Consider the following 25,997-nt stretch of genomic DNA (forward strand, 5'->3'; position numbering starts at 1 on the left):
TGTACTGTTGTTTTTTAAGTCCAGTAGTTTTCAACTTTTTTTCATTGAAAGACATGTGCACAGTCCAGTCTTGTGGGAATACCTAGGGTATTTACAGTTATACTTCACCTTCATTCACACAGACATTTGAGTGCCTACTGTGTGCCAGGTCCTCAGGATATCATGGCAAATCAGATACACACTGGCCTGCATATCGCAATGCAAGTGGTGAAGAGTGATACTATTACAAGAATAATCCTCACTCCACTCAAGTTCATTTTTATTATTAACAAATTATAATTGAGTATCAGCAACACATTACCATGTTTGTAACCCATCTTACAATTAAAACAACAGTGGGTAAACAATACTGATTTAAACAATAACCTATTATTGAATGACTAAACTGTTTTCTGTTTCATAATTATAAACCTTCTTAGGTAATGGTTTCTAGAGGAGCTTTGTTGAAAATAAAAAAAAAAAAGAACAAACCCCATAAAGTTCCTTACATGCTAATAGGAAATAGCTATAAAATGCATAAATAGCTGTAAAATGCATTGGTAAGTAGGATACAGACAGTGTGAAAGTTATGCTATTGTCTGGGTAAAGGGAGAAAACAATTTATATAAATACATGTACATATGTGCATTAAATGTTTGTGAAAGTATACACATGACCCAGGGAACATTGATTGGCTCCAGGGAGGAAAACTGAGTAGCTGGAGGAGGAGGGTAGGAGAGAGACTATTCACTGTGTCTTTGGAATTTGCATAGATAATGCATCACTTATCTATGATATGTGGTGTATTATCGATGCAAAAAAAATGTTTTTAATAGCTAATCAACCCCAGACTGCCTTCTCCATCTAGAGAAGGACTTTTACTCTCAGGAAAGTAATAAGGTAAGTTACACAACTAAACACACGTCAAACACCTGAGGCCCCTGGCTTCTCTTGGCTGTTGGTGGCACTGGAAAAGCCGCTCCTTGACTCGCCACTTATCCTCTTCTGTCACCTTTCTTTTGTCACGCCCTGGAGGTTGACAAGGGTCATGGTATCACAGAGAAGTGCATCCTTCACTTCTCAATCAAGGTGTGAGTCGGTGGTGAAGCTTGGAGAGTAGTTTACCTGCCAGGAGGAGTCATTATCCATCCCCTTCCTAGACCACCTGAGCAGGTCATGATTCTTGCAGGCCCAGCTGGAGGTTCTAGGAGAGACATCCCCCTCCAGTGCCCGCCCCCCGCTTCGTGGCCTCAGCCAAGGAAGCTGGATGTTCTGACTGACTTCCAAGACCACAGGACTCTGCCACAGAGATCCCTCCAGTGCATAGGCTGGTGAGAGCAAATCAGACAGTCTGACTCTATAGCGATAGTGTCCTTAAAGGCAAGGCTTACATGAGGAACTTTTGGGATCCAAAACCTGGGTTCCTACGGTGGAGGCCAGAGACCACCAAGATTGGATTTAGCAGGTCAAAAGTGCAAATGTCTTACACCTTCTGCTAGATCCTATCCACCCTAGTGCCTCTGCATCCCTCATCCTGTGTTCCACCACTTGAGTACACTCCTATCCCAGGTGTCCTGTTCAGGGGTGGACCTTGGTTTTGCAAAGCCCGGGAGGTAATCCTCACCTCCAGCAGCCAGGGCTTCCGCTTGTGGTCCAGCAAGATGTCAAAACCGAGGATCTCAAAACAGGCACATGTACCTCCTACTCAGATTCTGGGGAAAACAGGTTCGGTAGCTGTGGCAAAGAACAGAATGTGCCGAGATGATGGCTTTGATGATGATGTCCTCAATATCTCCCCACAGCTCTTGGGGGTCGTAGCTGTGCTCTCACAGCCAGGCGTTGAGTGTTGACAGCTTCCTGTGAGGCCCAATGCTCAGAGGAAGATCAGTGGGGCCGGGCTGCAGACGGGAAGCTCCCTAACACTAATCCTAATTCCATGCCTAGGTTCCTTGTGCTTTAAGGGGTTGCCGCCAGCTTGGAGCAGGGTTTAATTATAGGGTGGGGTTTGGGGCTGCACTTGGTGGTCAGGCACAGGACAGGGGTCTATAAGGGTTGAGCCAGCTCAACCTCCCAAGGGCCGACTCAGCTCTGCTGAGACTGTGGGGCTAAAGGGCAGAAAAAGAGGAGAAAATAGAGTAGGGCATACCTCTTACTGCCCACAGCATCATCCCGGACAAAATTCTCATTGTGTCTGTTGACGGCATAGTTGGTCAGGTGCATGCAGGGGTCATCCTGGGAAGAGAGTGGCCCTGTGGTCAGGCTACTTCCATGCAGTTCTTCTCTCCAGCCATTCGTTGCCTTCTGGTTACCTGCCCCACCCCTGGATGGCTCATCTCCTGTCCCTCTTCACAGAGGACTGTCCTGTAAGCTCCTGGGGAAGGGGTGTGCCCTTCCTGCAGGCATGGCTTTTCTGCAGTCAGCACCCCCTCAATGCTGTCCTTCCAGCCAGGTGCCAAGGCGCTCCAGGGTTCACTCCTTGTTCATGTGTGACAAGCTAGCTGCGTGACAAGCCCCTCTACCTGGTTTCTCCACAGAACCTCAGCACTTGTGGCAGTGGAAGAGAAGAAGGTGCTGCCCTGCACTCTAGTGCTGCTGGTTGGCCTCTTTTTTTTTTTTTAAGGATTTTTTTTTTCTAAAGAATTTTTTTTTTTATGTGGACCATTTTTTAAAGTCTCTATTGAATTTGTTACAATATTGCTTCTGTTTTATATTTTGGTTTTCTGGCCAGGAGGCAGGTGGGATCTTAGCTCCCCGACCAGGGATCAAATCCACACCCCCTGCATTGGAAGGCGAAGTCTTAAACACTGGACTGCCAGGTAAGTTCCCCAGCTGGCCTCTTATCAGGTTGCTGTGGCTGGGCTCCACGTAGGGCATGGTGGTAAAGCTGGCCAGGCCCTCCTCATACATGGAGGTCTGAAGAGGGTCACAGGGTGTGATCAGGACATACATTCGCATGTCAAACTTGAAGCCATCAATGAGGAAGGGCTGAGAGCATGCAAACCCACCAGGGAAAAGTAATAATACAGTGGTCACTCAGTATCTGCAGGAGATTGGATCCAGGACCCCCACCCCCCATGGATACCAAACTCCACGGACGCTCAAGTCCATTGTATAAAATGGTGTCAGCCCTCCACATCCACGGGTTCCACATCTGCAGATAAGGAGGGAGGGCCGACTGTACTTTTGAAGTACTTACTATGTACCATAAACTGTTGTAAGCACTTCAAATACATAATAACTCATTTAATTTTCACAGTAACCAAAAAAAAAATTTTTTTCACAGTAACCATATAAGGTAGTTACTGGTTTTTTGTTTTCTTTTTGGCGGTACATGGGCCTCTCACTGTTGTGGCCTCTCCCGTTGCGGAGCACAGGCTCCGGACGCGCAGGCTCAGCGGCCATGGCTCACGGGCCCAGCCGCTCCGCGGCATGTGGGATCTTCCCGGACCGGGGCACGAACCCGTGTCCCCTGCATCGGCAGGCGGACTCTCAACCACTGCGCCACCAGGGAAGCCCTAACCTTCTCTTTTCAGCTAAAACTTCCCTTTTACTTCCATCCCCCTGAGACATTCTAGGTCCCAGAGCCAGAGTCTGGTGGGAACTGAGATGGCGAACCCTTTCCTCCCCCAGAATCTCAACCTGGGGAGCCAGGCTCACTCACTCTGCAGGGAGGCACCAGATGCATGGGAAGATGTTGCACTCAGTAGGATAGAGTTTCTGCATGCGGCTGAGGTTCCGAGCCAGCAGATCTTTGTGGCAGATTTCTGTCATGCCAGGGAAGTGGTTGACTTTCTGAAACACAGCCAGTTGGTTATACTATCACCCAGAGTAAGGGGCAGTTCCTGGGGCCTGAACATTCCAGATAGCAGTGGAAAAGAACTGGGGAGGTCAAGGGAGAAGTCACAGTGGAGGTAAACACTGCACCTAGTCCCCAAGGGAGAAAAGGAAGGCTCCCTAAGGCAGGTGGGAAACTGCTGCTTGGCCTCTCCCCAAAACACACATACACAGCAAGGTTAGCAAATGAGGGTCGGTGAGAAGGGCTAGCCAGGACTTTGGGCCTTCTAGCCACCTTATAACATCCCTCAACTACCGGGGACTAGCCCTATAGGAATAACTGGTGCAAAATAACACAAAGCAAATGAGAAAACATTTCCCCAAAGAGAAAGGAAACTAAGGAGCAGCCCCAGGGAATGCACGGCAGTGGCACTCTCAGAGGGCAAGGCATTGCCAGGGTGGCCTGCTGGAAGCCCCCGCCCCGCTGCTCTGGCCCTCAGGGCTGGGAGGTTCAGTGCTCTCTGCTTTTTCCCCTCATGAGCTGTGTGAACTGAGTATTTCTGAGCCTCAGTGTCCTTAACATAAGGGTATCTTTTGGGAATTGTCTGGCGGTCCAGGGGTTAGGACTTGGTGCTTTCACTGCAGGGGGCACGGGTTCGATCCCTGTTCGGGCAACTAAGATCCCACAAGCTGTGGCCGAAGCCAACAAAACAAAACAAAACAAAACAAACATAAGGGTATCTTTTTGAGGATTTAATGAGGTGAGAATGTAAAAGCACTTAACAGTGTCCGACCTCAATAAATGCTGTTATTGTTACCCTCATCTCACAACTGCTCTCTGCATGCCCCTTCTTAGGGGCTTTTTGAGCACTTCTAGCAGTCTCTCGCTCTCGCTCTCACTCTTGCTCTCGCTCTTCTCCCATAATTCGTGGGATAGGTGATAGTCTCAGCTCCCTGCTTGCCTTCTCTCAAAATAAGCCTACAGACACTTTTTTTTGCTAACCACCACAAAGACCCAATTAGAGGATAACAAAAATACCATGAAGAAGTAATATCTGGGGCTTCCGCCTGCCAGTGCAGGGGACACGGGTTCAAGCCCTGGTTGGGGAAGATCCCACATGTCGCGGAGCAACTAAGCCCGTGTGCCACAACTACTGAGCCTGCGCTCTAGAGCCCATGCTCCGCAGCAAGAGAAGCCACTGCAATGAGAAGCCCGTGCAACCGCAATGTAAAGTAGTCCCCCCAGCCCCCCTCCCTCCAAGGGGCGAAGAAACAGAGACCCAATGCAGCCAAAAATAAATTAATAAATTAATTTAGAAAAGAAAAAGAAGTAATATCTTCTTGTGGACCCTGGTCTACCTTTCCTGACTTTCTTGCTGCCATGCAGGACCCCACACTGACTCTTAATGGATGTGGAGTGCTAGGCTAAGCTGCTTAGAAGGCTGGATCATTCAGCTGGCTCTACTGTTGGCTCTGAAGCTCCCAGTCTTCCCCCTAAGATAGGCTCACCTGCCCTGGAGGGACCAGCTGAGCTTGCTTCCAGGCAAGCAGCATATATTGAGATAGGATGTGGCCAGCGGACACTTCGTTCAGATAACAGAAGCTCCAGAGACCCAAGAGGAGAATATTTCCATTGGTGCAGAAGCCCCTGGCCATGGCCTTTCCTGCTCTGCATAGGGGTATAGCCACCAAGAGTGGCAGCCTCGGGTGCCTGGGTGCAAGTGTAGGAGTAGTCATTCTGGGGCATAGTTCCTTTAGGATCTTGGGTCTGGAGGTTGTACCTGAAACCTCTTCATGTCCATGATGCGTTCCAGTGAGACAGAGCAGTCTGTCCAATACACAGTCCACTCTTTGTCCTCCCCCACCTCCTTCAGGCCACACATTTGGGCTGCCCGACGCACTGTGGAGAGAGGGAGGTCAGTGGAGCCAGCCTGGGCACTGGCAGCAAACCTTGGGACTGCAGCTGGGTTGGGTGAGGAACAGACCTGACCAGAGAGTGTGATGAAGAAGGAGGTAGTTCTTACCTCAGCTCTGCTTACCTCAGTTTAGTTACCATTGCGACAACTCCAAGTTCATGAGGCTGTCAGGGTCCTTCCAAAATTTGACAGAAAACTATAGACTGGATCTCTGTTCCTGTCAGTCCTCTCAATTAGGATGGTTTCTGGCCTGCAGAGCTGACCCTTGGAAGGGGTCACACTGGCGCCTCACACTTTGGGGCACCCGTAGATGCCAGTGGGGATGCGGGGAGGAAGAAATGACTAACCTAGCTGGTGATTTTTCTTTTTTCTTAATTGCTGAAGCCACCTCAAAAGTTACCTTGAAAAAACAGTTTTAACCTGGTCTCATCTCATCTCTGGTAAAATCTGGGGCAGGGTGGGGGGAGGGATGGTGATTTTTGTCATTTTTTTTCTTGTTAGCTAACTGGAGATTCCTACTCTACTGCTGAGACTAACTGGAACAATGATGTGTCAGCTACTGGTAGCTGAGCCAGGAGGCTCAGTACAGGTTATAGGCCAGCCTAACAAGATCCAGGGGCTGGGAGCAGATTGAGGGGACCACCTCCAGAGTGAAAGTCGCAGCCCTAAATGTCCTCTCATGCCCAGTGGTGTGAGTGACGAGCTGGGTGCTTACCACTCTCATACTTGCAGTTGGTCAGATTGATGGCCAGGGGTCTGGAATGGAGGAATAGCAGAAATCAGGCAGAAGGAGAGAAGGACCCTGGGCTGCCAGGCACCCAGAAGAAGAGACACCCAACAGATTAACAGTGCAATTCATTTTCTCTAGAAGCCACTTAAAGGAAAGACCAGGATGATATAAACGTGCTGAAATTCTAAACTAAGCCAGCCCAAGTGATTCTGAATTTTGTTTTTGTTGTACAAAAAGGCTAATGACCTCCTGTATTTCCTGTTCTCTTTCCTAGGCTAAAGGGAAGACTTTGGATCCCAGCCCGACTGCTGAAGGGCAGAGGGTTACTCTCTGGAGCTGGGCAAGTGAGGGGGTCCAGGGAACGGTTACCTGTGTTTCCACCTTCTCTTTCTCCTCCCAACTTCTAATTCATCTGGGTCAGCTGGGGTTATGATTTTCTTTGGTATTTTCTTGGCTACAATGGATAAAGGAACTCTATTCCTAAATGCATTAGTCAGCTTTGAGAGTGCCTGCTGAGAAGGGTTAGAAGGGATGGTAGCTTCCCCTTTAACACACTCCTCGGATTCCTCTTCTTCACCATAGTTTTCCTCTGATTCGCTGGTCTTACAGGTACTTGGCTCCATCCTCTTAGATTCTGAGGAGAGAGGGGTGGGAGTGAAATGTATATGACTTCCCTCTAGGCCCAGGAAGGACGGCAGGAATCCACCCAAGGACCTTCATGGTATTATAAGGGAATGTTGCTGCTCCTTCAGAACAGAGCAGTCCCACTACAGCATGGGATGTTTCCAAATAGGTAATGGGGTCCGTGGAATGCCTATGAGATGTTAGATTCGCTGACAAGCCCCAATTATCCAAGATCACTCCATACAATACTCTGGGGTGCATGCAGGAGCTGAACTGAGCTGGCAGGGACCATGACCATAGCTTTTCTGTTCTTGAATGTAATGGGGGATGGCTGGGTGTGCTGGGGGGACCTTCACTTTGAAAAATAGAGCTGAAGACCAAAGGTCGCCTAGGCCAGCCTTTTCCCTGTCCCATGATTCAGTTTCTCCATACAGACACACTGGGGCCAGGCACCAAGACCCCCTGGGCTCTGACAGCGGAGGGGAAGCCCCCGGCGGACAATGCCCACCGCAGGTTGCGAGAGCGGAGGGGCTGCCGGGTCCGCCCCTATCGGCCTGGTGCTGGACTCAGCTGGTCGCTCACGACCGCCCTTCGGCCGTCTCTCGCTCCTTCCCGGGCGTTGCTGGGCCTCCGGGACCGCCTCCTTGTTCCACGGGAATGGCTATCCCCGGCGATCGCGAGGGGGCCCGCTCCCCCCTGCACCAGGGGTTCATACCTATCTTGGAGATCCCGGCGGCGCCGCCTTAAGCAAGCAGGCTGCCGCCGCCGCCGTCGCCATGGACACGAGGGCGGCCCCCATTGGAGAAGCGTTCTGGGGGCGGGGCCTTTCCGAGAACCACACCCACTTTGGCGCCAGCAGAGGCCATATTGGGCGGGTGCCTGAGACGTTTGCCCCTGGGCTGCCGTAGGAAGCGCAATCGAGCGCCTGGCACTGGAGGGCGGATTCTTGCGGCAACTGACCCGATGCGTGATAGGACTTCTAGTCCTTCCGCTTTCACGCCAGTTCGCACGAGCCCCACCCCCTTTCCTGACCTTTCCTGAATCCGCGGGCCAAGCTCCCGGCATTTGGCCAACGCAGTGTTCGGGACAAGAATCCCCAATTATCCAAGTAATTAGTAACCATTAGTAACCATGTCTAGCGCAGTCCCAGCACTTGGGAGGGACGGCCGTGATTATCACACGTGCCCTGGAGGTGCTCATCAGACTGCTCCTTTACTCTCGCCATCTTATCCTTATGTCCATCCGCTTTACCTCTGATTGCCACCTCCACCAAACTCCGCCCAATTTGTCACTTTAAGATTATCCCATGTGCCTAAATCTAAAGGACACTTAAAAAATTTCGCTCCTCTAAAAAGACATGTACATTTTCCGATTCATAGATTTCTTGACCTCCCTTCAGTGTATGATACTCTATTACCCCCTCCTTGAAATGCTTTGGAGTCCCTTGCCTTTCAGGACGCACATTTTTCTCACTCTTTCTGACTCCACTTCTCACCCCACACTGACTCTTAATGGATGTGGAGTGCTAGGCTAAGCTGCTTAGAAGGCTGGATCATTCAGCTGGCTCTACTGTTGGCTCTGAAGCTCCCAGTCTTCCCCCTAAGATAGGCTCACCTGCCCTGGAGGGACCAGCTGAGCTTGCTTCCAGGCAAGCAGCATATATTGAGATAGGATGTGGCCAGCAGACACTTCGTTCAGATAACAGAAGCTCCAGAGACCCAAGAGGAGAATATTTCCATTGGTGCAGAAGCCCCTGGCCATGGGGCTTCTGAACCAATGGAAATATTTAACGTTCCAGGCACATATTTAACAGATATTTAACGTTCCAGGCACTGTTCTAGTACCTGAACCATCATTTCTTGCCTGAATTGCCACCATTAAGCAGCCTCTTAATTGGATTCCCTTATTCTATTTTTCCTTCCTTCATCCATCCATCCATCCACTGCAGCTTAAGTATTCGCCCTAAAATGCATATTTGTTACTCCCCAATTTAAAACTCTTCAAGGTTTCCCATTAGATCAAGTCCAAAACCCCTTAGTACAAAAGACCTTCCATCAAAAAATAAAACAAACAAAAAGCAAGCAAAGCGGTGGAGAGGCCCTGAGCTGGATTGTCCCTTCTTACTTACCTACTGTGCTCAAAGCCCAGGGCTCTGGATACAAAGGGTCTCCTAAGTGTTCCATATTCAAGCTCAGAAAAAGCTTCCATAAATCCCCTTCTGGACGATTCACAAAGTATTCATGGCTAAGAAGTACCACCACAAAGAAAACCTATTTGACTTTTACTTTTTGTGGAAAAACTTATTTGGGGCCAGAGAAGGCTTTCCTCTGAACATTAATCCTAAGGAAAAACTGGGGAAATCCTGGTATTTGGACTCATCACCTTCGACACACAAAGTCCACTTAACTCTAATGGTCATCTGCACTCCCTTCAGAGAGTGAGCGAGCAAAATAAAGTGATGGTATTGGAGCCCATATTTGCAAAGGCTTGCACAAAGAGGCATTAGGCTGAAATTACTGCAGTGTGCCCAAAACATGAGGGTGACCAAAACTGTTTATAGGAATTTAAATGTTAAACTGATTTTCTATGAAATGGGTTGTGATGCATATTCTGCTTCATCTCAATGAGACTTTACACATGCACAGCCCCAGCTCAGCTTCAAGTGTCTGATTGCCTGTGTTGCAGTCCTGACTCCACTACTTTTGAGCCATCTGACCTTGGATAAATTACTAAACCTGTGTCAGCCTCCATATCTTCGTCTGTTAAATAGGGGTATTAAGAGGACCTGCAACTTTCAAGTTGTGAGGACACCTTGTTTTCACATGAAATGATGTATGTGAAGAACACTCAGCTCAGCTTTGGGGCTGAAGGAAAATTCAAGGTGGCCAGGTAGGCGAAGAATGTGCTATAAATAGGGCATATGGATGGAGGGGACATGTGTAGGGACAGGATGAAGAAATACAACTCAGTGGTGGGCAAAGGGAGAACAGGCAGAGAGGCAAGAACAGAGGAAGTGATAAACTATCACTTTGCTAAGATTTAATAAGACAGGAAGAGAAAAGTTGGCATATACAAGTCAGGAGTGTGTTAACTCTTGCACACACTCCCTTCTTAACAATAGGCTTGACATTCCTGGGGCTTATCTAAGAAGAAAGGTGAAAAGCAGCAGATACATCCATGAGGGCTCATTCATTCGATTTACTCCAAGGTATCCTCCTCCTTAAAGAGACCACTTACCAGTTCTTTATCCCTCCCCTTAGGCTGAGACAGGTGAGAAGGCATTCATGAAAGTGCCCACATGATCATGATGGACAGCTTTCTGGAAAGAGACTTAGATCGGTTACAAAATAAATACTTCTGGAAGGATTACTGCTCCTCCTTGGCTATCAAGGCCACCAGTGCTGCCTGCACCTCTCCCGCCTGGGCTGGGGGCAGCAGACAGTCTCGGATGACGGCCAGAGCCGCCGCCTCTGTCAGGCTGCTGAAGTCCTGGGACGTTTTGACAGGGAGGTGCCCGGCCAGCTCACAGAGGGCAACATTGAAGGCCTCGCCTTTCTTTATCCCAAAGCTGGACTTCCGGGCCCAAAGAATTACTCGGACCCCCGTGAGGGCTGAGGAAGATGATGTCTTTCCAGGTGGAGCCCCCCGGGTCACAAACAAGTTATGTGCAATCTCGTGGTCAGCCAGATAGTCAGTGGCCCGACATACCCTGCTTATCAAGGCTTCTAAGTCGGGCCCTGGCCCGCTTGTGTAAAAGAGGAAGCCAGGAGCTGGGAGGTCCTGGAGCAGATGCAGACGGCCCCCAGGATCCAGGGGTTTGCTTGGGGCCCCCTCCACGGGCAGTCTGTGGGCCAAGTAATAGCCATGCAGGTGGAGGTGGTTCACTGAGGCCAGGCCACCCAGGCTGTTGAAGCCGACTCGGAAGCCTGGGTGTGAGCTCAGCAGCACAGCTTCAACCCCGGCCTCCAGTGCCCCTGGCAGCAGGCGCTGGGGGAGCCCTCGGGTGGGCTCGGGCACCAGCAGCACGTGGCCCCACTCCAAGGGGCTGACATTGATCACCACGAGGATGTCGTCTTGCTGGAGAGCAGCACTAGGGAGATCGGGCTCCCGGTGCAAGCGGAAGAGGACTTCTCCTGGCCGGATCTGGTTGAAGTTAAACTGTTCAGGGTCAAACGCCTGCCTCACGCTCCTGATGTTCTGGGGGCTCCTTCTTTGCACACCTCGCTCCACATTCAGCTGAGCAACAAAACCCACAGCACCAGGAAGGATTTGGGTCTGCAGCTCCCCCAGACAGTAGCGGAACAGCCCCAGCTCCATCCGCTGCCTCCAGGCCAAGCAGAGGGCAGAGTCAAAGCGAGACAGTGGCAGTGTGTCCAGAAGGCTGGGTCCGCTCCTTGGCCACTGAATCCCTTCTGGCACGAGTTCCTTCTGCCCATAGACAAAGTCAGGAATGCCGTGCCCTCCCCAGTCCTCACTGTTTGGAGGTAGCAAATAGGAAGTTTCATTTGAACCATGTGGAATAGCCATGGGGCTGACCTGAAACAATCATAAGGTGAAAAATACATGATGCTATCCCATTTCCAAAGATTTTATTTTTATTATTTATTTATTTATTTGGCCGTGCCACGCAGCTGGCGGGATATCAGTTCCCTGACCAGGGGCTGAACCTGGGCCACGGCAGTGAAAGCCCCAAATTCTAACCACTAGGCCACCAGGGAACTGTCCTATTTTTATTTTCAAATAACCTTTACTTTTTGCTCTGATTACAAAAGTAATATATGCCTCTGGTAAAATATTCTGAAAACACAGAAATCACTCATAATTATCACCCGCAGATTAGCATACATTTTTACTGAATTAAAAATATAAATCAAATTCTTTCTCTTTCTAAAAATTATATATATTGAGTAAACTTTCTTAATGGATTAAAAAAATAAAGATAAATTACAACCCTTATTCCAGTGCCCAGGGAAAAATCACAATTTACATTTAGCCTCATTTTCATATGTAGGTGGATCTTGACTTTTTTTTTTTGCCTGTGCCATGTGGCATCTGGGATCTTAGTTCCCCAACCAGGAATCAAACCTGTGTCCCCTGCATTGGGAGTGTGGAGTCTTAACCACTGGACCACAGGGAAGTCCCGGATCTTAATTTTTTAACAAATCTTTAACTGCTGTACATTTAGGTTGCTGCCAATTTCATACTATTATATACAATGTTGTGATGAACATCCTGTGTATCTATCTTTGCAGATGTTTTTATTTTCCTTTAAAATAAAATCTTTGTAGACCACTGGTCAGAGTAGGCTCATGGCTCAGGCTTTTGATAGGGTGTCAAACTGCCCTCCAGAAAACTGCACCAGTGTTCCAGTGCACGAGAATGGCCAAGGTTTCAAAGCTGACCACTCCTTCATGGGAACAGCTTTTCCACTGTTGTGTAGTGATTCCAAATGGCCATACATAGAACCATTTGGGTGAGGATGGCCCATCATAAGTGCCCTAGGCCAATCCTTTAAGGCAGGAATATAGGTGCCTGTCTTCATCTCCCACTGGGCCCCTGGAGCCCTGTGGACCCAGAAGTGTCAGGGAGATGACCTGCTGTTGGCCCAGATGGGACTTCAGAATGAAGCTTACCTCAGTAGAGTTGCCTCAGTACAAGTTTGGGTACTCTCAGCTCTGCTGCTCCAGAAACTTCATATTAGTAAAACAGAAAGACAAAGAACATACAAAACAACATTAAAAGTCAAGTTGAGTTTAATGAGTATAGAGTTTCAGTTTTGTAAGATGAAAAAGTTCTAGAGACTGGCAGCACAACGATGGGAATATACTTAACACTACTGAATTGCATATTTAGAAATGGTTAAGGTGGTAAATCTTATGCGTTTTTTACCACAATAAAAAAATTTTTTTTAAACTCGAGCTAAGCATAATATTGACAATAAAACATAAAATCTTTAATTATTCTATTGAAAGTGAGCCTAAGACATTTCTCCAAAGATACACAAATGTCCAACAAGCACATGAAAAGATGCTCAACATCATTAATTAGGGAAATGCAAATCAAAATCACAGTAAGATACCACTTTACATCCTTTAGGATGGCTACTATCAAAAACAGAAAATAACATGTGTTGGCAAGGATATGGAGAAATTGGAACCCTTGTGCACTGCTGGTGGGAATGTAAAGTGATGCAGCTGCTATGGAAAACAGTACAGCAGCTCCTCAAAAAATTAAAAATAGAATTACTATATGATCCAGCAATCCCACTTCGGGGTATATATCCAAAAGAACCAAAAGCAGGGTCTCAAAAAGAGATATCTGTACACCCACTTTCATAGCAGCATTATTCACAATAGCCAAAAGGTGGAAGCAACTTAAGTATCCATCGATAGACAAATGGATAAACAAGATGCAGTATATACAGACAACTGAATGTTATTCAGCCTTAAAAAGCACGAAATGCTGACATATGTTACAACACGGATGGACCTTCAGGACATTATGCTAAGTGAAATAAGCCAGTCACCAAAGGACAAATATTGTATGAGTCCACTTATATAAGGGACCTAAAGTGCTCGAATTCATAGAGACAGAAAGTAGAATGGTGGTTCCCAAGGGCTGGCGGGAGGAGAAAATGAGGAATTGTTTGTTGTTTAATGGGCATACAGTTTCAGTTTGCAAGAAGGAAAGAGGTCTGGAGATTGGCTACCAAACAATGTGAATATATTTAACACTACTGAACTATACACTCAGAAATGGTTAAGGTGTTAAATTTTATGCTACATGTTGTTTTTTTTTTAACTTTTGAAGACTGCCATATTTTTTTAAAATAAATAAATAAATTTATTTATTTATATTTGGCTGCGTTGGGTCTTTGTTGGTGCGCACGGGTTTTCTCTAGTTGCGGTGGGCAGGGGCTACTCTTCGTTGTGGTGCATGGGCTTCTCACTGCAATGGCTTCTCTTGTTGACGAGCATGGACTCTAGGCGAGCGGGCTTCAGTAGTTGTGGCTCACAGGCTCTAGATCACAGGCTCAGTAGTTGTGGCGCATGGGCTTAGTTGCTCTGCGGCATGTGGGATCTTCCCAGACCAGGGCTCAAACCCGTGTCTCCTGCATTGGCAGGCGGATTCTTAACCACTGAGCCACCAGGGAAGTCCCTATGCTACGTGTTTTTTATTTATTTTATTTTATTTTTATTTTTTTAAAGCTTAGTGGTATGTTTATGGAGGAATTTTTTTAAATTAATTAATTTATTTTTGGCTGTGTTGGGTCTTCGTTTTCTGTGCGAGGGCTTTCTCTAGTTGTGGCCAGTGGGGGCCACTCTTCATCGCGGTGCGCGGGCCTCACTGTCGCGGCCTCTCTTGTTGCAGAGCACAGGCTCCAGATGCGCAGGCTCAGTAGTTGTGGCTCATGGGCCTAGTTGCTCTGCGGCATGTGGGATCTTCCCACACCAGGGCTCGAACCCGTGTCCCCTGCATTGGCAGTCAGATTCTAAACCACTGCGCCACCAGGGAAGCCCTGCTACGTGTTTGTTTTGTTTTTTTTTTTCCTGAGGTACGCGGGCCTCTCACTGTTGTGGCCTCTCCTGTTGTGGAGCACAGGCTCCGAACGCGCAGGCTCAGCGGCCATGGCTCACGGGCCCAGCCGCTCCGTGGCATGTGGGATCCTCCCGGACCAGGGCACGAACCTGTGTCCCCTGCATCGGCAGGCGGACTCTCAACCACTGTGCCACCAGGGAAGCCCCTGCTACATGTTTCTTAATTACAACTTTTAAAATATCAAGACGGTAAATTTCATGTTATGTATTATTATTATTATTTTTTTTTTTGTGGTACGCAGGCCTCTCATTGTTGTGGCCTCTCCCATTGCGGAGCACAGGCTCCAGATGCACAGGCTCAGCGGCCATGGCTCATGGGCTCAGCCGCTCCGCAGCATGTGGGATCCTCCCGGACCGGGGCACGAACCTGTGTCCCCTGCATCGGCAGGCGGACTCTCAACCACTGCGCCACCAGGGAAGCCCCATGTTATGTATATTTTACCACAACTTGAAAAAATTTAAGTGAGTCTCAAAATAGATTTAAGAAATCCAACCATTTGATGAGCTAAACCTAAGTATTCACTTACTCTCTCATTCACTCATTCATTCATTCATTCATTCAGAATCAATGCCTACGTCATCCCCACTGTTGATACTCTGGGGCCACCTCTTCTGTGCACCCTGCTCCACGTTCAGCTGAGCCACAAAACCCAAGTAGTTATGAAGTAACTGCTGTGTATGAGGCAATGGGGAAATGGTAGCAAATAAAGAGAACAAAGTCCACACATATCCTTATGGAGCTTACATCCCGGGGTGGAATCAGATGATAAGCAAAAGGAAAATATTAACTACCCGTGGTGATAGCATTTTGTGGGAAATAAACAAATGATACAACAGAGGGTGACTAAGGGGTGGGATCAGGGCATCCCACTTCTACAAGAGGGTGGGGCAGGGCCCTCTGAAATGACAACTGAACTAAGACAGGAAGGATGAGAAGAGGCCTACAATGAAGAGCTGAGGAAAGTGTACTCTAAGCAAAGGAAACTGTAAGTCCAAGGCCATAAGTCTCGCAGGGCAGGTGGGTGGCCTGTTCAAGGAACAGAAAGGAGGTAGTGTTACTGAGGTATGGCCGAACAAGGGACAGGGCCTCCCCCATGAGGCTGGAGAGGAAGGCAGGGGCCAGATTAGCTGCAGGGCCTTATGCATCATGGTCAGGAACTTGGATTTTATTCTAAACGGAGTAAGAAATCACTGGCAGGTTCTAAGTATAAGGATTGTCTGGTATTTTATAAATTTTTTTCTAACTGTTGTGTGGAAAATAGATTGTAGGGGAGCAAAGGGGAAGCAGAGATCACTTTGGAGGCCACTCTGGTGGCCAGGTGAGCAGTGAGGGCGACTGGACAACACAGATGGCAACAGAGACAAAGGAGCTGGGGATATGGGTCATGTTTTGAAGGCTGAACCAACAGGGCCTGCTGACAGGCTGACTATGGGGACTGACAGAAAAGGAAGAGCTGGGAGTGACTCGGCATCAGGAACTAGGCACTGCAGTGGCATTTACAGAGATGGAGATGCTGCGGAGGTGCGGTGAGAATAGGTTGACTAGAGGAAGGGAGAGACCAAGAGTTCAGTTTTGATTATTGACCCTGAGAGGCAGCCTGGGCATCTAAGAAAAGTGGTGTAGGCAGTAGGACATTCAAACCTGGAGGTTAAGGGTAAGGTCTGGGCTAGATACAAATTTGGAGTAACATTAAAAGCCAGGGGCTAGGACCAAGGACCTAGGGCCAAGATGATACCAAAAGGCTAAAAATATGAGTAAAGACATATCAGTCAATAGAATCAATAGAAGGTGGGTATGGGGCTTCCCTGATGGCGCAGTGGTTGAGGGTCCGCCTGCCGATGCAGGGGACACGGGTTCGTGCCCTGGTCCGGGAAGATCCCACATGCCGCAGAGCGGCTGGGCCCGTGAGCCATGGCCGCTGAGCCTGTGCGTCCGGAGTCTGTGCTCCACAGCAGGAGAGGCCACAGCAGTGAGAGGCCCGCGTACCGCAAAAAGAAAAAAAAAAAAAAGAAAGTGGGTATGGTTGTATTTATATTCAAGTGAACTAGGGGGCAAAAACAATACCTAGGAATAAAGAGGAATACTTGAAAGTGACAAATCATAGTGACCACACAACAGGACTGAACCTACATAGGAAAACCAGGAGAAAGGGCACACTGTTCGCATGTCTATGTTGTGCAAGGCATGGGTTGGGGGCTTTCCAAGTGCACTCAGGTGACCCTCACAACAAGCCTGTGTAGTCAGTATCATCCTGGCAGGAAGGTGAGAGATGTGGTTTTGGAGGCTGACAAGGTGTTTGAATTCTGGCTCTTCCATTCGCTAGGGATGTAACCTTGAGCCCCTAGAACAAAGTCCATTTCCTCAGCATGGCCTCCGGGCTCTCAAGGCTTAGCGGTGCCTCCCCCTCTTACCTCCTCCCAGACCACTCTTCCCCTGGCCTACTCTGCTGCTCACTCTTCCAAAACTTGCTCCTGCTCAGGGCCTTGGTGATTTATGTTCTCTCAGCCTAAAATACCCTCCTCCCAGGTATTCTTCACATGCCTGGCTCATTGAGGTCTCAAACATCAAACAACAAATATCACCGCGTCAGACAAACCCTGTGTGGCCATCCTACGCAATGTCTCAAGGAAAAGAGGAAGAGGGAAATAATATTACAAGCAGGGAATGAAATGTCTTGGAAAACAAAAAAAAGTTAGAATTCACAAATCCAAGGGAGGGTACTTTAATAAAAAAATGATCAATGAACAAACCTTTGAAAGACCCAACCAAGAAACAAAATAATTGTTTTGTTTAAAAATAGCACTACGAGTTATTTTTAAATCAGCCACTCAGTTTTATCACTGTGTCAAGGGTTAATCGGGCACAGGAAGGACAATATGCTAACCAGACTTACCAGGGACTGCTGGATGACTCAGAATAACTATTTAATAATTTATGGACTTCCCTGGTGGCACAGTGGTTAAGAATCCACCTGCCAATGCAGGGGACACGGGTTTGAGCCCTGGTCTGGGAACATCCCACATGCCGTGGAACAACGAAGCCTGTGCACCACAACTACTGAGCCTGCACTCTAGAGCCCATGAGCCACAATTACTGAGGCCCACACGCCTAGAGCCCGAGCTCCACGACAAGAGAAGCCACCACAATGAGAAGCCCATGCACTGCAACGAAGACCCAAGGCAACCAAAAATAAATAAATAAATAAATAAATAAATTTGTATAAAAAAAATTATACCTCATTAAAGCTGAAAACAAACAACAATAAAAGATAATTAACCTCGGAGCATGCCTCCTCAGCTTCTGGAAGTTCCATGACTGGCAGCGAACGCTGGTGCGAGAGCAGCCTACCAGGGAGAGAATCTGCAGAGACATATATACATGGAAGCCACCTGCCATGTGTAAGGTACCTTATGGAAAGACTCAAATGGCAAAGAATTGATTGAGACTTCCAGCCAACAAGCAGTGAGGAAGTGACCTGCTCACTCCACCAGCTTGTGAGGAACTGGCTCCTGCCAACAACAGGCTAGCAGAGAAACGTGGCTGTGAATGGAGGGAAGGAAATGCTGTCAAAGCTTCAGAACTGGAAGCTTCAGACATGGATCAGAGAGTACCCTCAAGATGGTGGAGGAGGAGTAAGACACGGAGAACACCTTCATCCCCACAAATACATCAAAAGTACATCTACATGTGGAACAACTCCTACAGAACACCTACTGAATGCTGGCAGAAGACCTCAGACTTCCCAAAAGGCAAAAAACTCCCCACATACCTGGCCATGTGGCAGAAAGGGTCTTGGTGCTCCAGCCGGCTACCAGACCGGAGCCTCTGAGGTGGGAGAGCTGAGTTCGGGACACTAGACCACCAGAGACCTCCTGGCCCCATGTAATATCAATCGGCGGGAGCTCTCCCAGAGAACTTCATCTCAACACTAACACCCAGATCCACTGAACGACTAGCAAGCTCCAGTGCTGGACACCCCATGCCAAACAACTAGCAAGACAGGAACACAACCCCACCCATTAGCAGAGAGGCTGCCTAAAATCATACTAAGTTCACAGACACCCCAAAACACAACACTGGACATGGTCCTGCTCACCAGAAGGACAAGATCCAACCTCATCCACCAGTCCCCTCCACCAGGAAGCCTACACAACCCACTGAACCAACCCTACCCACTGGGGGCAGACACCAAAAACAACAGGAACTACAAACATGCAACCTGCGAAAAGGAGACCCCAAACACAGTAAGTTAAGCAAAATGAGAAGACAGAGAAATATGCAGCAGACGAAGGAGCAAGGTAAAAACCCACCAGACCAAACAAATGAAGAGGAAATAGGCAATTTACCTGAAAAAGAATTCAGAGTCATGACAGTAAAGATGATCCAAAATCTTGGAAATAGAATGGAGAAAATACAAGAAACATTTAACAAGGACCTAGAAGAACTAAAGAGCAAACAAACAATGATGAACAACACAAAAAATGAAATAAAAAATTCTCTAGAAGGAATCAATAGCAGAATAACTGAGGCAGAAGAACGGATAAGTGACCTGGAAGATAAAATAGTGGAAATAACTACCACAGAGCAGAATAAAGAAAAAAGAATGAAAAGAATTGAGGACAGCCTCAGAGACCTCAGAGACAACATTAAACTCACCAACGTTAGAATTATAGGGGTCCCAGAAGAAGAAGAGAAAAAGAAAGGGTCTGAGAAAATATTTGAAGAGATTATAGTTGAAAACGTCCCCAGTATGGGAAAGGAAAGAGTCAATCAAGTCCAGGAAGCGCAGAGAGTCCCATACAGGATAAATCCAAGGAGAAACATGCCAAGACACATATTAATCAAACTATCAAAAATTAAATACAAAGAAAAAATATTAAAAGCAGCAAGGGAAAAGCAACAAATAACAGAAGGGAATCTCCATAAAGTTAACAGCTGATCTTTCAGCAGAAACTCTGCAAGCCAGAAGGGAGTGGCAGGACATATTTAAAGTGATGAAAGGGAAAAACCTACAACCAAGATTACTCTACCCAGCAAGGATCTCATTCAGATTCGAAAGAAAAATTAAAACCTTTACACTGGGCTTCCCTGGTGGCGCAGTTGTTGAGAGTCCACCTGCTGATGCAGGGGACACGGGTTCGTGACCCGGTCCAGGAAGATCCCACATGCTGCGGAGCGGCTGGACCCGTGAGCCATGGCCGCTGAGCCTGCACGTTCGGAGCCTGTGTTCCGCAACGGGAGAGGCCACAACAGTGACAGGCCCGCGAACCCAAAAAAAAACCTTTACAGACAAGCAAAAGCTACGAGAATTCAGCACCACCAAACCAGCTTTAAAACAAATGCTAAAGGAACTTCTCTAGGCAGGAAACACAAGAGAAGGAAAAGACCTACAATAACAAACCCAAAACAATTGAGAAAATGGGAATAGGAACATACATATTGATAATTACCTTAAATGTATATGGATTAAATGCTCCAACCAAAAGACACAGACTGGCTCAATGGATACAAAAACAAGACCCGTACATATGCTGTCTACAAGAGACCCACTTCAGACCCAGGGACACATACAGACTGAAAGTGAGGGAATGGAAAAAGATATTCCATGCAAATGGAAATCAAAAGAAAGCTGGAGTAGCAATTCTCATATTAGACAAAACAGACTTTAAAATAAAGACTATTACAAGAGACAAAAAAGGACACTACATAATGATCAAGGGATCAATCCAAGAAGAAGATATAACAATTGTAAATATTTATGCACCCAACATAGGAGCACCTCAATACATAAGGCAAATCTAACAGCCATAAAAGGGGAAATTGACAGTAACACAAAAATAGTAGGGAACTTTAACACCCCACTTTCACCAATGGACACATCAGTCAAAATGAAAATAAATAAGGAAACACAAGCTTTAAATGATACATTAAACAAGATGGACTTAATTGATATTTATAGGACATTCCATCCAAAAACAACAGAATACACTTTCTTCTCAAGTGCTCATGGAACATTCTCTAGGATAGATCATATCTGGGTCACAAATCAAGTCTTGGTACATTTAAGAAAACTGAAATCGTATCTATCAAGCATCTTTTCTGACCACAACGCTATGAGGCTAGATATCAATTACAGGAAAAAAACTGTAAAAAATACAAACACATGGAGACTAAACAATACTAAATAACCAAGAAATCACTGAAGAAATCAGAGGAAATCAAAAAATACCTAGAAACAAATGACAATGGAAACATGACAACCCAAAACCTATGGGATGCAGCAAAAGCAGTTTTAAGAGGGAAGTTTACAGCAATACAATCCTACCTCAAGAAACAAGAAAAATCTCAAATAAACAACCTAACCTTACACCTAAAGCAATTAGAGAGAGAAGAACAAAAAAACCCCAAAGTTAGCAAAAGGAAAGAAATCATAAAGATCAGATGAGAAATAAAGGAAAAAGAAATAAAGGAAATGACAGCAAAGATCAATGAAAGTAAAAGCTGGTTCTTTGAGAAGATAAACAAAACTGATAACCATTAGCCACACTCATCAAGAAAAAAAGGGAGAAGACTCAAATCAACAGAATTAGAAATGAAAAAGGAGAAGTAACAACTGATACTGCAGAAATACAAAGGATCATGAAAGATTACTACAAGCAACTATATGCCAATAAAATGGACAACCTGGAAGAAATGGACAAATTCTTAGAAAAGCACAACCTTCCAAGAGTGAACCAGGAAGAAATAGAAAATATAAACAGACCAATCACAAGCACTGAAATTGAGACTGTGATTAAAAATTTTCAAACAAACAAAAGTGCAGGACCTGATGGATTCACAGGTGAATTCTATCAAACGTTTAGAGAAGAGCTAACACTTATCCTTCTAAAACTCTTCCAAAGTATAGCAAAGGGAGGAACACTCCCAAACTCATTCTACGAGGCCACCATCACCCTGATACCAAAACCAGACAAAGATGTCACAAAAAAAGAAAACTACAGGTCAATATCACTGGTGAACACAGATGCAAAAATCCTCAACAAAATACTAGCAAACAGAATCCAGCAGTACATTAAAAGGATCATACACCATGATCAAGTGGGGTTTATCCCAGGAATGCAAGGATTCTTCAATATACGCAAATCAATCAATGTGATACACCATATTAATAAACTGAAGGATAAAAATCATATGATAATCTCAACAGATGCAGAAGAAGCTATTGACAAAATTCAATACCCATTTATGATAAAAATTCTCCAGAAAGTAGGCACAGAGGGAACTTACCTCAACATAATAAAGGCCATATATGACAAACCCACAGCCAACATTGTTCTCAATGGTGAAAAACTGAAACCATTTTCACTAAGATCAGGAACAAGACAAGGTTGCCCACTCTCACTACTAGTATTCAACATAGTTTTGGAAGTTTTAGCCACAGCAATCAGAGAAGAAAAAGAAATAAAAGGAATCCAAATTGGAAAAGAAAAAGTAAAACTGTCACTGTTTGCAGATGACATGACACTTTACATAGAGAATCCTAAAGATGCTACCAGAAAACTACTAGAATTAATCAATGAATTTGGTAAAGTGGCAGGATACAAAATTAATGCACAGAAATCTCTTGCATTCCTATACATTAACAACAAAAGATCAGAAAGAGAAATTAAGTAAACACTCCCATTTACCACTGCAACAAAAAGAATAAAATACCTAGGAATAAACCTACCTAAGGAGACAAAAAACTATAAGACACTGATGAAAGAAATTAAAGATGATACAAACAAACAGATGGAGAGATATACCATGTTCTTGGATTGGACGAATCAACACTGTGAAAATGGCTATACTACCCAAAGCAATCTACAGATTCAATGCAATCCCTCAAACTACCAATGGCATTTTTCACAGAACTAGAACAAAAAATTTCACAATTTGTATGGAAACACAAAAGACCCTGAAAAGCCAAAGCAATCTTGAGAAAGAAAAATGGAGCTGGAGGAATCAGGGTCCCTGACTTCAGATTATACTACAAAGCTACAGTAATCAAGACAGTATGGTACTGGCACAAAAACAAAAATATAGATCAATGGAACAGGATAAAAAGCCCAGAGATAAACTCATGCACATATGGTCACCTTATCTTTGATAAAGGAGGCAAGAATATACAATGGAGAAAAGACAGTCTCTTCAATAAGTGGTCCTGGGAAAACTGGACAACTACATGTAAAAGAATGAAATTAGAACACTTCCTAACACCATACACAAAAATAACCTCAAGTAGATTAAAGACCTAAATATAAGGCCAGACACTATAAAACTCTTAGGGGAAAATACAGGCAGAACACTCTATGACATAAATCATAGCAAGACCCTTTTTGACCCATCCCCTAGAGAAATGGAAGTAAAAACAAAAATAAACATACGAGACCTAATGAAACTTAAAAGCTTATGCACAGCAAGGGAAACCATAAACAAGACAAAAAGACAACCCTCAGAATGGGAGAAAATATTTGCAAGTGAAGCAACTGACAAAGGATTAACCTCCAAAATATACAAGCAGCTCATGTAGCTCAGTATCAAAAAAACAAACAACCCAATGCAAAAATGGGCAGAAGACCTAAACAGACATTTCTCCAAAGAAGATATACAGATTGCCAACAAACATATGAAAGGATGCTCAATATCACTAATCATTAGAGAAATGCAAATCAAACTACAATGAGGTATCACCTCACACGGGTCAGAATGGCCATCATCAAAAAATCTACAGAGAAAAAGGCAAAGGCCTCCAAGAAGAAGAAACACTCCAAGGTCAAAGCCGAGAGGGAAGCATCCCCTGTGGACCTTCCCATTGACCTGAACGAGCCCACGTACTGTCTGTGCAATCAGGTCTCCTATGGAGAGATGATCGGCTGTGACAATGACGAGTGCCCCATCGAGTGGTTCCACTTCTCCTGCGTGGGGCTGAACCATAAACCCAAGGGCAAGTGGTACTGCCCCAAATGTTGAGGGGAGAACGAGAAGACCATGGACAAGGCCCTGGAGAAGTCCAAAAAGGAGCAGGCCTACAACAGGTAGTGGCAGGCCTGGCTGGACCGAGGTGAGCAGGGCGAGCTGTGTATTTATTGCATCGCCACCTGGACGGGCGCAGGGACTGCACGTGTAGCCTTCTGAAGGCTGCTGGATGAGGAGCTGTTCCTCTCATGGGATGACCGGGGTTCTCTTTGCTTTTCCGTTGGTGCACATGTGTAACAAGAGAGTGGTCTATGGATCAGCATTTCAGAAACTGCAAATATAGGTTTGAATTAAACAAACAAACAAACAATAAATGCTGGAGAGGGTGTGGGTAAAAGGGAACCCTCCTGCACTGCTGGTGGGAATGTAAATTGATACAGCCACTATGGAGAACAGTATGGAGGTTCCTTAAAAAAGTAAATAGAACTACCATATGACCCAGCAATCCCACTACTGGGCAAATACCGAGAGAACCATAATTCAAAAGGAGTCATGTACCACAATGTTCCCTGCAGCACTATTTACAATAGCCACGACATGGAAAGCAACCTAAGTGTCCATTGATGGATGAATGGATAAAGAAGATGTGGCATGGGCTTCCCTGGTGGCACAATGGTTAGGAGTCTGCCTGCCAATGCAGGGGACATGGGTTCATGCCCTGGTCTGGGAAGATCCCACATGCCACAGAGCAACTAAGCCTGTGCGTCACAACTACTGAGCCTGCACTCTAGAGCCCACAAGCCACAGCTACTGAGCCCACATGGCACAACTACTGAAGCCCATGCACCTAGAGCCCGTGCTCCGCAACAAGAGAAGCCACCACAGCGAGAAGGCCGCGCACCACAACGAAGAGTAGCCCCCGCTCGCCACCACTAGAGAAAGCCCATGCACAGCAATAAAGGAGCCAATGCAGCCAAAAATAAAAAAATTAATAAATTAAAAAAAAAGATGGGCATATATACACCATGGAATATTACTCAGCCATAAAAAGAAACGAAATTGAGTTATTTGTAGTGAGGTGGGTGGACTTAGAGTCTTTTATCAGAGTGAAATAAGTCAGAAAGAGAAAAACAAATACCGTATGCTGATACATATATATAGAATCTTAAAAAAAAATGGTTCTGAAGAACCTAGGGGCAGGACAGGAATAAAGACATAGACGTAGAGAATGGACTTGAGGACACGGGGAGGGGAAAGGGTAAGCTGGGACGAACTGAGAGAGTGGCATGGACATATATGCACTACCAAATGTAAAATAGATAGCTAGTGGGAAGCAGCCGCATCCCACAGGGAGATCAGCTCGGTGTTTTGTGACCACCTAGAGGGGTGGGATAGGGAGGGTGGGAGGGAGATGCAAGAGGGAGGGGATATAGGGATATATGTATACATATAGCTGATTCACTTTGTTATACAGCAGCAACTAACACAACAATGTAAAGCAATTATACTCCAATAAAGATGTGGAAAAAAAAAATTAACCGCACCTCCACCTCCTCCACACAGTAGCTTGTGATTCTCACCTTTTGGAACAGTGTAGGTTAATTCATTCATGCATACATCCAATAAATATTGAAAGCCTACCATGTGTCAAGCATTGTCCTAGGAGTTGAGAGGGGACAAGAGCAAACAGGTCAGCTGCCTCGCCCAGCATGCAGTCTGGGGCAGGGTGGGGTCAGAGGACAGCATGTAGGCTGGAATGAGTACAGCAGGGTGGATTCTTGAAAAGAGCCTTAGACTGGAGAGACGGCTTTGTAAATGACCGAGTCTAGACAAGTCACTGAACTCTCCTGAGCCTCTGCATTTCCAAATTTGTAAAACGGTAACTTACCTTGCAGAACTGTTGTAAGAATTGAAGCTATGCAGAGCGTTTCAGTGGGCCCTCAATAAACGGCCTCAGTAGGCAGAAAGGTTATGGTTATTTCTGGAGAGGTGGTATGAGGGTTGCAACACGTACGGCAGGTGATCGGTGGTAACGTCTGGGTGGAAGAGCCCTCGTTGGGCAGAGGGGCAGCCGACCGCCTCGGGCCACTCAGCGAGTCACGAGGTTTCTCGGTTACCCTTGCTCTAAACGCTTCCCTAATGCCCCTTACCGGTCTCCACACAAAGCCGCCCCGCCCCCGCCGCCACGCAATGCAGGTGAGGCGAACACGCTCGCCTTCCCCCGAAATCCTGCGGAGGCCATAGCGAGGTCGTGGCACCCTTAACGCCTGCGCAACCTGCACGCAGGCACGCGGCGCGGCCCGTCCCGCCCATCCAGGAGGCGGGGTCGTGCGGCCTGGGCTCCGCCCTGGAGCGTCCGGCCCCGCCGCGGGCCCCGCCTCCAGCTCGCCGGTAACTGCCTAGAGCCGGGATCCAGC

At 46.5% G+C, this 25,997-nt stretch overlaps 2 protein-coding genes and 1 pseudogene across 2 annotated transcripts; 1 reads left to right on the forward strand and 2 right to left on the reverse strand.

Moving 5' to 3' along the window:
• Window positions 1-242: 242 nt before the first annotated feature.
• LOC114903809 (tubulin polyglutamylase TTLL13-like) lies at window positions 243-7,832 on the reverse strand. The gene is given in 11 exon segments (XM_029237069.1): window positions 243-1,005; window positions 1,008-1,104; window positions 1,604-1,681; window positions 1,683-1,836; window positions 2,126-2,212; window positions 2,822-2,964; window positions 3,646-3,771; window positions 5,535-5,653; window positions 6,385-6,425; window positions 6,769-7,033; window positions 7,739-7,832. Coding segments are annotated over 10 exon segments (1,212 nt in total). The 5' UTR covers window positions 7,023-7,033; window positions 7,739-7,832; the 3' UTR covers window positions 243-892.
• Window positions 7,833-10,056: 2,224 nt separating this feature from the next.
• Window positions 10,057-25,846, reverse strand: GDPGP1 (GDP-D-glucose phosphorylase 1). Its single transcript, XM_029237688.1, has 3 exons — window positions 25,469-25,846; window positions 12,657-12,713; window positions 10,057-11,559 (listed from the first exon to the last, which is right to left on the reverse strand). Exon 3 carries the CDS (start codon window positions 11,548-11,550, stop codon window positions 10,390-10,392), a length of 1,161 nt encoding a protein of 386 aa, XP_029093521.1. The 5' UTR covers window positions 11,551-11,559; window positions 12,657-12,713; window positions 25,469-25,846; the 3' UTR covers window positions 10,057-10,389.
• LOC114904161 lies at window positions 23,386-23,840 on the forward strand (annotated as a pseudogene).
• Window positions 25,847-25,997: the final 151 nt, after the last annotated feature.

Source organism: Monodon monoceros, unplaced genomic scaffold (genome assembly GCF_005190385.1).
Source record: "Monodon monoceros isolate NGI ecotype Baffin Bay Population unplaced genomic scaffold, NGI_Narwhal_1 Super_Scaffold_21, whole genome shotgun sequence".
NCBI classification, from domain to species: Eukaryota; Metazoa; Chordata; class Mammalia; order Artiodactyla; family Monodontidae; genus Monodon; species Monodon monoceros.